We start from the raw sequence: 16,592 nt of genomic DNA, 5'->3' as shown, positions 1-16,592 counted from the left end.
AAAAAAATTACCAGCAAATGCAGCTTTTATTCTACACCAAACAACCACAAACCCCAGAACAAGAAACCGACACTTTGGAACATTGTCATCCACGAGACCACAACATGATATTCATCTTTACTCAACACAGTTCCCTAGTTAAACAAATAGGACTAGAGACTATTAACATCATTCAGAACACCCACTACCAATACATAAAGCCCTGTAACTCATACCTAATCTCAGACGCAGATCCTATTCAACTTATGCAACTTGGACAGCTGATGCCCACGTAAAATTTAAATGAGATAAAAGGTACATCTCTCTATAATATCTATATAAAACTAAGATTTAGCTTAAACAAAAACGTGATTCAAGTATAGAGAAGAAACAGTTTATTCAAACACAAAAGCAAGCAAACAACCCCATAATTAAGCAAAGACAGCCTAAGCTGAAGCATCATGAACCACATTTATTATATCAGAGGGATTCAGAGACTCCAATAGTTTAAGTCCTCAACATTGAAAAGGGCATAAAGTACACTAGAAAATTATTAACCAGGAGGTTAAATCCTCAATAGTAATAATTGGGTAACCATGCAGATTACCCACCCCATAGTATCCATCACATCTTCTTAACCATGCTATCAATTGCAGATCCCTTCCCATGGTCTCTGATAAAGGTAAATGGCTAGAATTAAGCTTCAGACCTTTCTCCAACTATGACAATGCTAAAGGTATAAATATTGGGTCTAAAATGTAACACCTTATTATTCAATCTAAAAGAACATATTCCATTAAAATGATAGAGCTTGCAACAAACCATTAAAAATCATCATCAGACCTCTGCAAAATGGTGCAAATACAACGGATGCCAAAAAAAAATTTCTGTCAATCAGATAATAAGAATTCCTACCGTCCTACGCTGTGAGTGTGACATAGTGCTTTCCTTGACACTCCATCTTTCATTTTACTTTGTCCTTTATTTTAGAAGTTAATCCTTGAAATCATTATAATTTCTCTATTACCAGCTTTGCTCAATAGTCTCATAAACCTCAACTTTTCCAATGAACAGTAAAGTAATCCAGTCTCTAACAACAATAGTTTTAAAATTTTCTATAAATTAAAACAAAGTGTTTTATGGGGCCTTTAAAAATACAGCATAACCGGCCCTACACCAAACATCTCCCAGGCAAAGCTTAGTAAAACAGGTCAGACTATGTCCCAAGTACAGTTACATGTACACTCAATTTTCAGAACAGGTACAATAACACAGCACCTTGCTCTTAAGAACAAAAATCAAACGATTCAACAAAAAGCCCCTTTAAATCTTTTATTAAACTTTGACATTTTGAATCTGAAACCATCCAATATCCTATGTCATCAAATCCTGAGGTTTGTCAAATCCTTTTAAGTGCTGCCAAGAACAATTTCAGAAAAAGCAATATTCACTTGATAACACTGAGTGTGATAGATATCCCAATAAAATGAAAAACAAACTTTCACGAATTAGGCTTTCTCCAGTAACTTTCCCTCAAATACACTTATCAATTACATTGTTTCTAAGCACACCAAGCTACAATGTCTAACATCCATGATCACATAGTCCAAGGAAGTATGGACCAAACCATTAACCCCATTGTATTAGATTTGAAGAGAAGGAAAGAGAGCACAATCCATAATTTCAGAATTACCTCATCATCACACATCCAAATGACAAAATAAAAAGCATCAGAAAGCAAATGAGAAATCGCATGTGATACATTTACCATTATACGTAGCTGTTATAATAGCATTACAATATTCGCTACTAGACCAGATCCTATACTACAGATAGTAAACTAGACTAGACAATCTGAATCTAAGTCAGATTTGCATCCACAACATGCTCAGGGAAGTAAATAAGAGGGTAAGCAATTATATTACTTGTTTAAAAGCGTCCTGGCCTAGAGCGGCTAATACTATCCAAAGATGCTCCAAATACTCTCCGTGAGTAATCTTGATTGTAGCCATCATGACGAGACCTGAACGGACTAGAGTCTTGGTCTACACCAGGGGGGAGTAAATCTGAAGAAAAAGAATCACATTATTTAGTTAGCAATTGCACTAACAACAACAGGTCCAAAAAATATAGAGGAATAATATAAAAGGAAAAAGAAAAATGAATTAGTACATACATCAACCAGGAAAGAGGGGAAGGGAAGTTGAAACGCTTCAGAGAAATAGATTACCTGGCTCATAACGGCCTGGGTTTGTTGAGAATCTACTAGAATGTAAAGATCGAGAGTGATAAGGGTCCTCCATACTGCTAAAAGGTTCAGGTTTCCTTGACCTAAGGGGTGAATTAGATGGGTGCATCGATGTAGAGGTCATATTCGCAGCTGCCTTATCTTGCCCAGAAATCTGTCCATAAAAACAAAACATTATTAACAGAGGTAAATCAATTATCTTCCTATTCAATAAAAATATATCGGACAATACATGTTAATTGCCCAATGCCCATATTATGGCGCCATAATACATCATGACCCGCAAGTTCCACTCATAGAAGTTTAAACAGATCAATTGGTCATACAACAAAAGTAATTGGTCATATAACAAAAGTAGGCAATTGAACTAACTAAGATCCCACCAACCATATGAGGAAAGTAACACGAGACTAAAAATAGCCTTATGAAGCTCCAACTAAATGTCAGAATAAGATATGCATAGAAAAAACGGAAGGAGACGGACCGCAAATTTTAACGTCCTGTTGTACAGGGTCACAAGGCCAGTAAAAAGCCTGACAGCATAATTTGCAATCTCTTCTGTTTCATACTCTGCAAAGGCAAATCCCTTAGGTTTTTCTGTTTCTCTATCACGCGGAATGTATAAATCAACTACTCGCCCTGCTTGGATAAGGATGTCATATAGGATCCTATCAGTAACTCTCTCGTCCAAATTTCCTGTGAGCAAAGTAGTCAAGGAAATTAGCAAATGGAAGATTTCTAAGAAACGGCATAAATGAATACACAAGTAATCCTTAGGTATGAATTGCGAGATTCAAGTGCACCCCGATAGAATTCACCAAATATGAGCTTGCTACTTAAACCATTCAGCCATAGATGCTTAGCAATAGTAGTAATATACAGTATAATTTATTCAGCAAATTTGGAGAATTCGATCCAGCAATAAGACTAAATTGTCAATGTAGCTGCCTCCAAAGAACCAATGTAGGTTTTCTTTTCAAACGTGAGCATCTTATCATCCACAATTATCACTCTTCATCAATCATAAAAGAGTTAACAACTTAACATCGAAACCCGTCTACAAAGATGTAAGGGTAACAGGTTTCGCAATCTCTATTCACTACAGCTCGACTTTAAGTTAATCCAAATTGTACAAACCTAAAAATCAATTAGTATATTGCAAAAATCACAACTTTGCAAGTTAATTTAACAGTTGATGTAATTGTAAGCAAAAAATCACACAAAATCAAATTATAATACTTGTATAACCCTAAACCCAAATTTCCCAATTCAAATAGCAACCTTTAACAATCGAATCAAACTGTTGATCGAATACTCAACAACAAATTAGCGGAAAAACATAAATTTAGGGTTTCCATGAATCCACAGAAGCATAAATTAAAAAGCAAACATTAAATTGGAGAATTAAACTAAGGAAAGAGAAATTGAAGGAAGAAGATGAAGAAAGAATTACCTATATAAACTGTGCTCTTTGGATTTTCAGACATTGTAAGAGTGTTGACTCGATGAAGAGTAACTTCGTTGAAAAAAGTTCTGGAAATTAAGAAAGGAAGGTGTCGCGTTAAAACTGTGGACTTGAGCTGAGGAGTCGCGTTAATGTGGGCTGAATGAAGTATATTGATAACGCCTTTCAAGTTTCAATCGGAGGTGGAGGTTAGCTTCAACTCTGTTGCGCTATATTCACTACTCACAAAAGTCACAAGGCCACAAGGGTAAGACCGCGTTCTCTTCACGTGGAATAAGGTGTTCTAAAAATTAATTTGTGCACCAATCATTTGAATTTTCACTTTATTAAGTTTTGGTGAGCGGAATGATGAGAAAGAAAAGTGGTAATACCTAAAGTACAAGTAGTGGTTCCTATGAACATTAATATTCTGTAATATGGAGCAATCTTTAAAGGACGGCTTAAAAAGGAAATTAGGGGTCGTTTGGTTCGCACGAGAGAATCGGAATGGAATGAACAAAGGGAAAGGAGAAGAATGGAATGAAAATACCCTATTTTTGCTTTGTTGTTTTTTTTAAAACAAAGGGAATCATTCTCCCACCACACCACCACCACCACACATTTCATCAATTTGTCATCTTTATCAGCCACCAAACCCCTCATTGGCCCTCCCCCTCCCCTCGCCGGCTATCCCCCTCCCCTCGCCGGCCTTCCCCTCGCTTTGCCGTCGCTAGCAGCGTGAGCATAGACCACCCCAGCCCCGCAAAAATTATATCACTTCTTAATCCAATTCATCAAACAACACAATTCAATTATATCTATATCTTCAATCATCCACAATTTCTAAAATTAAATTATAAAAACTAAGGCAAAAATCAAAATAACTTTTTAGCTCTTTAACGATACGAGCACTTCAAAATTGGCGTGAATTTGAGAGCTAAGACTATCGCCGTTGACTTTGAGACTCAATCCAACGGCAGAGGACCGATGACTTCCGTTGCTTGAACCGGAGGATTCCGGTCGAAAGCTGTTGAAACTGACTGGACCGGTGTTTGATTGCGGCGGTGTAAAATGGTAGCTGATAATTTGGTGGCCGTGAAACTCGACAAAATATTGTGGTTGGTCGGAGAGGCTCGGAGGTGGTCGGGGGAAGCTCGGCGATGGTCGGGGGATGGGCGGCGGTGGTCTGGGCTGGTTTTCCGGTGGTGTTGGTAAGTGTGAAGGTGGTGATGTGGTGGTGTGAAGGTGGGTAGGGAAAGGGAATGGGAAAGTGTAGGGGGGGTGGGGAATGGAGTTGGAAGGATTTGGGGTAATGAGGAGGGTAAAGGGAATGATTAAAAGTGTTAAACAAACATCGACAAAGGGAATCGAGCCAGTTGATTTCCATTCCCTTTCCTGATTACCCCCAACCAAATGGCCCCTTAGGGTAAATAAAAAGGGGGGGAGGGAGTATTTGAAGTGTTTGATAAAAGAGGGATTTTGTTAGGATTTTTTAAAAGTAAAAGAGGTGTTAGACACAACCATTTTAAAAGCTCTATGTAGGAGTTGTTTGGAAAAGTTATTTTGGTTCTATAAGATCTTTTAGCTTTTTTGTTGTTTTATGCACTAAAACATCTAATAATTAACAGTTATTTACAAAACACTTTTACACATACAACTAATTTCAATCAAGTAGTCTAACAGCCAATGCAAATTGTTAAACAACTAAAAGCTAATTGTCAAACAAAACCAAAGACATGTTTGGGTCCAAAAAGCTCATATAAGGGGCTATTTGAAATAGCTTTTAGCCTTTTGGTTATTGAAAGGTACCTTTTTTGCTGTTTATACAGTAAATTGTTAATAGCTTTTAGCTACTCCCTCCGTGTTTAATAAGTATTACAGTTTGACTTTTTTCACTATTCACTCAATGATTTAGACTTGATTAATTTACTAATATATAAAAACCAAATGTTATTGTATAATATATAGTTGGATTTGTTATGATGTATACTTTCATAATATCAAATTTTCGATCATTTCACTAACATATAATTAGATAAATTAATGGTCAAAGTTATGTCTCGACATGCATGTTTGGTCAAACTATAACACTTATCTAAACACGGAGGGAGTACTTGTATTTACCAAACACAATTTCACATAATAGCTAATTATGATCTGATGACCAAAAAAAATTATGCAAACAACTACTAACTGATGGCTAGTAAAAATAGTAAATAACTACAAATTAATAGTTAATTTTCAACAGAGCCTAGATAAGCTTTTTAACTTACAGAACCTATTAGAGGTTTGATCATTCTAAAAAAGGCTAATTTGGGAGATTAGTAAACAACTTATTGAAGTAGTACCTATTTTTTTAGCTCAAAACACTCTTTTTGATATAGCACATAACGGGAGCTTCTTGATTTAGCTTAATGAATATTTTTCTTTTTGATCATTAATCTTATTATATACTTGTATATTAGAACACCTAATAATTAATAGTTATATATTTACATAATAATTTTACACAATTAACAATTTACAACCAGCTTTACAGCAACATAAGTCATCAAACTTGTGCATATTCTTCAGCAAATCAAAATATATCTTAGGCGCAAATTGGTAGAGGAACAATGCAATGACGCATGTCATGCCCATTGCCCAACATCATATGTCATCAACTCATTAGATCACTTCCCGTTTCGATCCTTACTAACCGTGTGAGATCCGATGAGTTGATGACTTATGATGTTGGGCATGGCACGCGTTGTTCACTTGTTCCCCCTACCAATTTGTGCATAAGATATATTTTTATTCTCTTATATGGTTTGAATACTTGAATCATATACTTCAAGTACCATTTGTTACAAAAAAAAAAAAAAAAAAAAAAAAAATAAAATAAAAAATAAAAAATAAAAATTACTTGTTTAATGTATTGTTTGGTTCTCTAATTTTACTAACCCTCCTACAGTCCTACTACATCTAAAAATTGAAAAATTAATACTACATAGTACGAAGTATTATTAGTAATGCAGTCAAAACATGTGGTAATGCTAGTAACTACTAGTGTTAAATAATACGGAGTACGAAGTACAAAGTATTATGTTTCCCTCAAAAAAAAAAAAAATACAAAGTATTATGTTGATTAAATTTTAAAGTTGATTTAACATTTTGTATTTGAGAATTAGGTATATGTTCAAAACATTGAATATACCCAAAGTTCAGGTAGATGTCAAAAATTATCAATTCAATTCATGGGTATCCTTTTTAGTTTTATTGATTATTGAATAAGCAATTAGGTAACGATATTGAATCGACTATTCTACGGAGTATTTGGTAACAATAGTAACTCAGTTACCAATCAATGCTTACTCTTACTCTCCATGATTAAGCGCTAAATAATTTCTTGCAATTAATTCTAACATCTAAGTTCAAGGTTTTGTTAAATAAGTAGAAATTTGTCTTTAAAAAGTGCAGTAACATAAATGATTTAATGATCGTTATATAATTACCATTAATCCCATAAGTTAAAATTAATACTCCATATGAATGGTGATTAATTTATTTGATTTATTTAAGTATTAAGAATAGCAAGATTTAGTGACCAAGTAATATTTGGTGCATTTTGATAATAATTTCCCCTCATGGGTTCGATTTCTACCAAATGTAATTCACTAATTCTTGAAAGTTGGGGATTCCCTTATCTCTCCCTTCCCAAAACCCTGATATACGTAAATAAGTCAATGTACTCGGAAAATATATCGATCTAGTAGGGTCGAGTCCTTACTCATGAATATATTAAAAAAAAAAATCAATATAATAGGACGTAGAGATGTCAATTTGGGTGTTTGGGTCGATTTCGACGAAGTTAGATCAAGTCTATTATAATATTCAAGTCATGCTAAATTATTGTATCTGAATAAGTTAATATCTAAATTCAAAATTTTTGAGTCGGTTTCGAATCAGATAAGTCGGAAAAGTGTAGCATTTTTTTTAAAAAAAAAAAAAAAAGCAAAACGGTGGTACATAACAAATTACAGAGGTGGAGTCGTGGAGTTATGTCGACAAAAGTAAGAAACAATTTAGATTGAAAAAAGCCCAAGATTAAGGAAAAAACAATGCCCATAATAGTTGGTTAACTAGATGTAAGCCCGTGCGATGCACGGTTTTTAAATATTTCATTTTTGTATATTTATTTTATTTTTTTTTTGTAATTTCTTAATATTTTTTGTTTTTATTTTCTATTCTATTATTTTAACATTAATTTAAGATAAAATATTTTGTTAAGTTTTAAATTATTCTTATTCAAATTTCACGTATATAGAGCTTGAACTTATAAATTGAAATATATTATCTCATTCATCGGGTAGTTAGATAAAATCATTAAATCAAAATATATTTTTTAATTTCTAAATATTTGTTAAAATAATATAAATCCTAATGTAAAAGATAATATAATAGATAATTTTTGTTTTTTTTCATTATTTAAATCTTAAATTACTATTTTTTGTTTTCAATTCTCACATTTCATTTGTTAATTTTTTCTTAAATGGCGACTGAAAATATAAATTCTAAATTAATATATAAATCTAATTTTTCATTGTTCGAAATATTACTTTTGCTTATGTGGCGTGCAATGCACGAATTTTCATATACATTTTGTATATAAATATTTTTTTGGTGATATCTTAATTGTTTTCTTGCATTATAAATTTTAAAAATTTTGTATGAAAATATCATATCATCAGATATTTACATAAAACCATTAACATCAAATGATAATTTCAATTTTTTAAATATCAAAATATAATTTTTAGTTTTTTAAATAATATAAATCCTAATATCTAAAGATAATTTTTAGTTTTGTAACAAATAAAAATGATAAAATTTAGTGTTCTTAAATAATTAAAATCCTAATAAATTACTATTCGTCGTTTTTACCTACGTGGCAAAAATTTAAAATTTCATTCGTCACTTTTGTGTTAGGTGGCGAGTGATTTTTTTAATTCTAAAATAAAATAGAAATCTAATTTTAATTGGTCGAAAATATACCTTTTCTTATGTGGCGCTCCCAATGCTCTCCAAAAATGCCTACTTTATTTATATATATTAGATTAGATTTGCCATACATCAGACCACAGCAATCAGGGAGAAATACAGCAAGACAAAGTCCACGTGGAACAGTGTAAAACCTGCTATGACGTGGCGTCTAAGAATCCGAGCCAATGATGCGATCACAGCTCAGCGACAGACGTATTTCACCAATCCCCATCCATTTAGCAACCGCCTATTGTAGTAAATCACCAAATTTTTAAATCTACGTTTCACACGTAGATCCACCACTAGTACTGCTATACTATACCATTACTACTTCCCAATTCCATTATCAAATTCACTTCGAACACACTTCATTTTTTTTATTGATAGTACATTAGTACTCGTATTTTTGTTATTTTTAAGGTACGGTGAAGGGCTTTTACTATAAAGAAAATCATTTCGATATATAAAGAGTACCTCGAAACAAAATTCTAGATGGATGTGCGAATTGAAAGTAAATGCAAAGCATTAATCTAGACCATTAGAGTTGTTGAAGCTTCATATTTGAGGTAAGGATTTGGTATTTCGAGTGTGCTATTTTACTTCAAGTTGTTCAACATTATTAATTTCAACTGAATGTATTCAACTTAAATAAGTCAAGTAAGGAAACCAGAGAAACCTGACATTAACATGGTCCTTTTATTATGATGTAGATAGATGAATATATACATTGTGGAGATTTTGTTATCATATTAAATGTAATGTAATCAAAATAACACTCAAACTCCCATTTGCACCTTCAAGAATGATCTAATATTGGAAATTGTGACTTTGTAACAATTTTCAAATCCGACATTTAGCTAAGATGGAGGGAATACTTGGGGCCTGTTCATATTTACTGAACTGAGCTGAACTGAACTGATTGGAGCTGAACTGAACTGAACTGAACTGAACTAAACTGAGCTGAAATGAATATTTTATGTGAGAGGGAAATTAAGAGCTGAACTGAATTGAACTGATTGGAACTGAACTGAACTAAACTGAACTGATTGGAGCTGAACTGAACTGAACTGAACTGAAATTAAGTAAATATGAACAGGCCCTTGGTATAGAAAGTGGAGCACTCCAAAATTATAGCTATCTTGTTTAAGGTTTAGTTGTCAAAGGAGTACTATCAAATACTATGTGTCAAAATCATGCAAAAACGCTCATATTTCAAGAGGTTTTGGGTTTAAAACTCATTAGGGGTGAGGGATGTCGTTAAATACATCTACCTTTCATATAACATGTGTGGGAAATGATACATGCAACTCTTAAAGATAAAAGTGAAATTATTAAGCACATACGTGTAAATTTTGTCATGTATTTATAGATTAACATCAATTTAAGTAATCAATAGATCATGATCAGTAACATTTTCAAATATATAATCCGTAAATACTAATGTTATTTGTTCAATTTTTAACCATAATTCTCCAAATCCATCATTAATTTTTTCTTTGTAATTTTATATATCCCGTGCATCGTCACAACGTAGGTGTGCAAAACCCATAAAAATGCGTGTATTGGTATTTGGTAGAAATTGGAAATTGTGTTCCTTCCATCACTCCCCAATCCTCATTTCAACTCATATCTCTAGAGTTTGAATTTCTAGAGAAACTTGGAATACTCATTTCTCCAATCCTCCTCCTCCTTTAGGAGAGAGAAAATAGGAGAGAGAATTAAGAGTTGTATTTAAATTCTTGCAAATTCTTCATCAATTAAACAAATCAATTAAGAAAGTGATTGATTTTCTACTCCATTATTACTCCAAAAAAAACAAAAAATGAAAGTCCAAATGCGTGTATTCAACAAGTTGATTCCCCGACTTTATTATTCAAATTTCAGTTCTGTTCATCTTCTTCCTCGCTAATTTCACCTGTTTTTCTATGACTGTGAGTTTCTTTTTTTCTTCTTTATTCCTCTAATTTATTACTTCTTATTGTTAATTGTTAATGTAATTTTAATCAATTGCATTTTTTATAAGAAAAAAAAAATCAAGATCGATTATTAATTATTTTGTTGATTTGATGAATAATCCCATTTTCTGGATGAATATCTGTTTCCTGAAATACCCATCAGTTTGATTTATTTCTATTTATGTAAATATAATTTCCCATTACATTTGATTAAGAAATCTTCCGTTACAGATAGTCAACTGATGTAATTATGATATGAATAATGTTAAAATTAAAGCATAATTATTCAAGAATTATAAAAATTAAAAAATGACTTTTGAATGTACTTATTGGGGCTATAATTAATAATTTATGCTTTCTTTAGGTATAATTCTATGTTTATACTTGCATTCAAAGGTTTAATTATTCTAATGAACATTCTTCAATTGTAAGCCAAAAGGGTTGTGCTTTATTCAATTTCCAGCTTGGATTACATTCAAGTTTTGAATTATTATTGGGGGTTTATAAGTAGGGATGTCGGAAATTGGACCGGCTTTCGATCCGAATTGTCATAGATTATGCTCTTTGATTAATGTTGTTGTAATGATTGATCTGTTTGTTTGATGTATTGAATTTTATATGGTGTAGGTAGTGAGCTGTCTGTGTGAATATATTGGTGGTAAGGTGCATTGTGTAGGATTGATGAGAGATGCAGAGATCACGTAGATCTCTTCTGCAACGGAGAGACTTACAGAAAGTTATTGGTAGAAATCATTTGTATAAATATTCACTTTCCTTAGTTATCGTTCTTTGGGGGCTCGTCTTTCTTTTAAGTCCGTGGATCAGTAATGGTGATGGTAATCAAGGTCAGTTCCAACTCGTATTATGTTTTGCTGTTGTTACTTGTTACTGGTGTTATTCATGCTTGTTATTGAATACTCTGCAATAACTTGGACACTGATATGGAAATGGTCAAATGGAACATCTATATCCGAATTGTGTGCAGAATTCATTCAATCCTTTGGATATCAGTCTAATCTTTTCGCCATAATACCATCTGTGTTTTTTTCTGAAATGTTTCAAAGATAAATTTTGGTTTGCTTGTGGCGTGAGACAGATTGTTGTTGTAATAGCAATCAAGTTAGCGAGCTTTAATCACCAAGCCAAATTTGGGTTGTTATTCTGAGACAAAGCTTTGTACCTTGCATAAATTGAGTTATCATAAGCTGATTTGAGATGCATATAATTGATGCTTTGTCTGATTCCCTGGAAGTTCAGTAGTAGAATACTGCTTCCATTTCATAATACATCTGAAACAGTTTAATCATCTTCAATTACATGTTAGGGGTTTGCTGATCTCAATGCTCACTCCTCTCCAGTGATTGCTACTACGATTAGATTAATAGGAAACAATGGGTAGCAAAAGGTGGGAAAGTTCAAGTGATTAGGTTCAAAGATGAAATCAGTATGACATATAGTTTGAAGTTTCTAGGATCCTGTTTGATTCATCTTAATGTATATTTTCATTTATTAGTTTTACGTTTTGATAATTAAGAAATTAATAGTTAAAGTTATGCATTGTCAAACGTGAAAAACAAAATGTAACACTAGAAAAATAATGGAGGAATTATAAATTATCATCCATAGATACCTGTAAACACTTTTACTTATACTTTATAGTTTTTACTGACTGCCAAGAACTTACAGATGAATCACTGGCCCTTAATGTCTCAAACTGGGATGAAAGCAAGTTAGGAAGCGATGCAGCCTCTGGTTCTGTAGATAAACATTCATCGGCTTCATTAGAAAATGAGCATTTGAAAGAAACCTGTTCCGAACATTCTTATGAGACTTCCTGCACTGATGGTGCCATTGTTGAAGAAATCGGTTCTGAGGCACAAGCTGGAGATATTAAACATGATACCAAAACCGGTGTTACAGGATCTGTGGAACATTCTGAGGCGGAGACTGCCAACTCAGATTTGGAACATAAAAAAGTCACTGGAAAACCAGAGAGGCTAACTCGAACTGCCCCTCGTGGTCTAGATGAATTTAAAAAGAAGGCCCTGAATTCTAGAAATACGTATGTACCTGGTGCAACTGGTAGTATCATTCACAGGATGGAGCCTGGGGGTGGTGAATACAATTATGCTTCAGCTGCAAAAGGCGCTAAGGTGTTGGACTCTAATAAGGAATCCAAAGGTGCTTCAAATATATTAAACATGGATAAGGACAAGTATCTTAGAAACCCATGTTCAGCTGAGGGGAAATTTGTTGTCATTGAACTCTCTGAAGAAACTCTAGTCGATACTATTAAGATTGCCAACTTTGAGCATTACTCTTCTAATTTGAAAGACTTTGAGCTGCTGGGGAGTCTAGTTTATCCTACACAAACATGGGTAAAATTGGGCAACTTCTCGGCTGGGAATGTGAAGCATGCTCAAACCTTTACTGTACTAGAGCCCAAATGGGTGAGATACCTGAAGTTGAATATATTAAGCCATTATGGATCTGAATTTTACTGTACACTAAGTAGTGTTGAAGTATATGGTATTGATGCTGTTGAGAGAATGTTAGAGGATTTGATCTCTGTTCCTGATCATCATCATTATGGAAACGAGGAGCCAACAGGTGAACAGGAACAAATGCCAATTGTTGCAGAATCTGCCGAGAGCAACCATCCAGATCAGAACTTGTTCAGTGAGAGTGAGACAGCTGGCAGTAAAAATCTGAAACATGAAGATACAATTAATGATGTTCCTGATCCAGTTGAAGAAGTGCATCACCAACAGGGCAGCAGGATGCCTGGCGATACTGTTCTCAAGATTCTGATGCAAAAGGTTCGAGCACTGGACATAAGTTTATCTGTTCTAGAGCGATATTTGGAGGAGGTTAACTCCAGATATGCAAGCATTTTCAAGGAATTTGACAAGGAGATGGAAGAGAAAGAACTCCTAATGGAGAAGACCAGATTGGATATAAAGAGCGTTGTTGATAGCAGGGATGTTATTGTAAGTAACGATTTCTCAATCTTTTTTTAATATATTGATTCCCTTGTTTTTTATATCATGATTCTCCCGTATTTATTTATTTAAGTTTTTGTTTGTGCCTATTTCTAATATTAATACACTTTGTAAATATGTTTGTGCTCCAGGCTAAGGATGTTGATGACCTTGTGGCTTGGAGATCTTCAGTGTCCATGCAATTGGATAGCTTAATAAAGGACAATGCTATGCTCAGGTAGTCTTTTGTTTCTGTACTCTAATTATGTATATTATCACTGGATGAGAGTTAGTGGCATGTCCCGTGATACAATTTTACTGCTCAACCTGAAGATGTTTGAGGTTATACTAAGCTTCTAGTTCTAGGTGGGGTTTAGGGATTAAAGTGATTTCGTAAAGGTTCTGCTGTATAGATTTTGATTTCACCCATTGATCGAGAATGCCTCCAATTTCACCCCCTACAATTTGAAGAATATGTTCTCTTTGAGTTAAGAAGTAGAAACAATGCCTTAGGCTGTTAGGGGGTAATAAAGAGTGTGTGTGAAGCTACTTGGCGTATGAAAAAAAAATGAGATCTTATGTCTTACTGAAACATTTGAAGAAGCTATTATTATAGGGTCTTTTTTTTTTTTTTTTTTTTTTTGAAAACATTATTATAGGATCTAATTGCTAACTAGTAGCAATTATAAATATTTGCACCATATTATGCATTATGGGTCTAAATTGCTTTCCTGCTTCATTACACTAAAACACATTTAGGGTACAAATTCAATCATAAATATTTATTCAATATAACCTTTTTCTCATTTTATTGACAATTAGTGTCCAAATTTTGCAGGTTAGACATCAAAAAGGTTCAGGAAAAGCAGTTGTACATGGAAAGCAAGGGCATCATAATATTTCTTATTAGCGTTATTTTTGGTTTTTTGGCACTTGTTATGCTGTTCACAGATATGGTAAATAGTGTTTATAGAACGGAGAAATCCAGGAAATTTTGTTCGATGAAGTCTTCTTGGTTTTTCCTATTTTTGAGCTGTAGTTTTACAATTGTAATTCTTTCTCTATAAACAGCGGCTTGTATCTTCTTATCGAGTTTATATTTATATATAATATATATGTGAATGATCCATTATTTCAGAATGCTTTTCACATTGCAGTGCCTTGGATTTAAGTTACTACTCAATCGGTATTTTCCTCTGCTAAATTTTCAATATGTTCTTGCATTCTGACATTCGGTGTTTGAAAAATCATCTGTGTTTGGAGTATATCTTGACAGAAGTTATATTAGTTCGTCTTTTCCCTTGTTTGTTCTTAATACTTTGCCAGCCTTTTCATCGTGTATGTATATAAAGTATGGCTCAGGGCATGCTTGGATTGGGGGTAAAACATTAAGGGGGTAATAAAAGTCAAACTTGAAAAAACAAAAGTAATTAGAGGTGTTGTTGTAGGAGACATGGTGCTTCCAAATGAATTAAACTAGTTGTGCCATGAGGAAAAGAGAGAGATGGAGGAATTATTACTCTCATAATGAGGGTAATAGTTACCCCCCCCCCCCAGTGTAACTATTACCCCTAATATGAGGGTATTGATTCCTCTTTCTTCACCTCACACCATACCATCACTACATAATTTTCTTACAATCACACCATCACTATCTCCTTCTTCCCTATTTTCACATTCATTTTGCTTAGTTTGACTTTTATTACCCCCTTAATGTGTTACCTCCAATCCAAGCATGCCCTCAATTGTTAGTTTTGTAATTTCTTGACAGAGTGCTTATAAGAATTTTGAACATGAAACTGGTGTTTGTATCTTGTCATGTAATATGTACTGTCACCGGCGTTGTTAAATGGGATTATAATTCTCGATAAAAAAAAATCCACACGTTCCCTACTTATAAATGTGGGAATGAGAGTTCGGGGATTATAAGTTTGGATGAGGCATTTTACATCCTACACTAGAGTTTAATTTTTCATCCCACATATTCACTTTCCACGAGTTTATGTTCAGAATTAATAACTGGGGATTGAGAATTGATTAAATCATTAACATTACTTTGATTGTATGAGAAAATACTGAAGATGGATAAAGGTTATACCAGAAACACAATTACGACACTCCCAACACACCATAAACCCGGTGATACATTATTTGTATTGTAATCTTTCTATCCCTAATTGTTTACCTTGATCATAATTTTTCATACTTCCTCCGTTTCTTTTTACTTGCAACACAGCCTTGTGGCACGTGTTTTGAGGTCGGGTTTATGTAATGTAAACGGATAAATTATTCATTATAATTTTTACAAATGATACTTAACCCTATTCTAATATTCGTGTAAAAATTATATTGATAAAATCGCTCGTTTACCCTCACTAATCATCGCCTAAAACTGCGTGCTTAAAAGGTGTGTTGCAAGTAAAAGAAAACGGAGGAAGTATATACTTAGGTGTAAAACCATGTCGGCTGTCGACATGTAGTGCAAATGTGCAATGCTTAATGCATGGTGCATCACACGCACCGCACCGTGCACACATGATACGACATACCTACAAGTTGGCCATTACAATTGTCGTGCTTGTACTGGTTGAACCACCGTTTTCCACGTACTTCAGTACTGCATACTTCCCTCACCTGATGATGTGGCAATCCATGTCAATTATTTATTTATTTTTATAAAGTATTTTCCTGTCATTCACTGACTTTTTTACTGGTCATGCCAGGTCAGCAACAACTTCTAACTGAACCTATAAATTTCTAAACTTTGCTAAACTGTCGTTATTCATGATTTTTTTTTAATAAAAGACAAACTATTTGTTTGAAATAATTATCTAAATACACTGTAAAATACAGTATTAAAATGGTTATGTATTTGTACATTTCCATCAAAGTATCAATGTATCATCAGTCCATGTCACAAACAAGAGATGCATTTAAAATGAAAATTTCACGGAAGATATTCC

General features: G+C 33.5%; 2 protein-coding genes across 4 annotated transcripts; one reads left to right on the top strand and one right to left on the bottom strand.

The window, feature by feature from the left end:
- Positions 1 to 1,722: 1,722 nt before the first annotated feature.
- On the bottom strand, positions 1,723 to 3,892 carry LOC145615421 (protein HSH49-like). The gene is made up of 4 exons (XM_081670494.1): positions 3,681 to 3,892; positions 2,712 to 2,923; positions 2,210 to 2,381; positions 1,723 to 2,045 (listed from the first exon to the last, which is right to left on the bottom strand). The coding sequence occupies exons 1-4, from the start codon at positions 3,712 to 3,714 to the stop codon at positions 1,909 to 1,911; spliced, it is 555 nt and encodes a 184-aa protein (XP_081526620.1). The 5' UTR covers positions 3,715 to 3,892; the 3' UTR covers positions 1,723 to 1,908.
- Positions 3,893 to 9,038: 5,146 nt separating this feature from the next.
- LOC145614261 (SUN domain-containing protein 4-like) lies at positions 9,039 to 14,756 on the top strand. Of its 3 annotated transcripts, none has more exons than XM_081669284.1 (5): positions 9,039 to 9,259; positions 11,276 to 11,493; positions 12,335 to 13,638; positions 13,782 to 13,867; positions 14,468 to 14,756. In XM_081669284.1, the coding sequence occupies exons 2-5, from the start codon at positions 11,337 to 11,339 to the stop codon at positions 14,694 to 14,696; spliced, it is 1,776 nt and encodes a 591-aa protein (XP_081525410.1). In that variant the 5' UTR covers positions 9,039 to 9,259; positions 11,276 to 11,336; the 3' UTR covers positions 14,697 to 14,756. The 3 variants fall into 3 exon arrangements, with proteins under 3 accessions (XP_081525410.1, XP_081525411.1, XP_081525409.1); XM_081669285.1 differs by lacking the exon at positions 9,039 to 9,259 and adding an exon at positions 10,283 to 10,624 and having other exon boundaries at positions 11,280 to 11,493; XM_081669283.1 differs by lacking the exon at positions 9,039 to 9,259 and adding an exon at positions 10,283 to 10,624.
- Positions 14,757 to 16,592: the final 1,836 nt, after the last annotated feature.

This window comes from Chenopodium album, chromosome 25 (assembly GCF_948465745.1).
Source record: "Chenopodium album chromosome 25, dcCheAlbu1.1, whole genome shotgun sequence".
Taxonomy (NCBI): domain Eukaryota; kingdom Viridiplantae; phylum Streptophyta; class Magnoliopsida; order Caryophyllales; family Amaranthaceae; genus Chenopodium; species Chenopodium album.
Note: the sequence above shows the minus strand (reverse complement) of the source record. Positions and strands in the feature narration are given on the sequence as shown.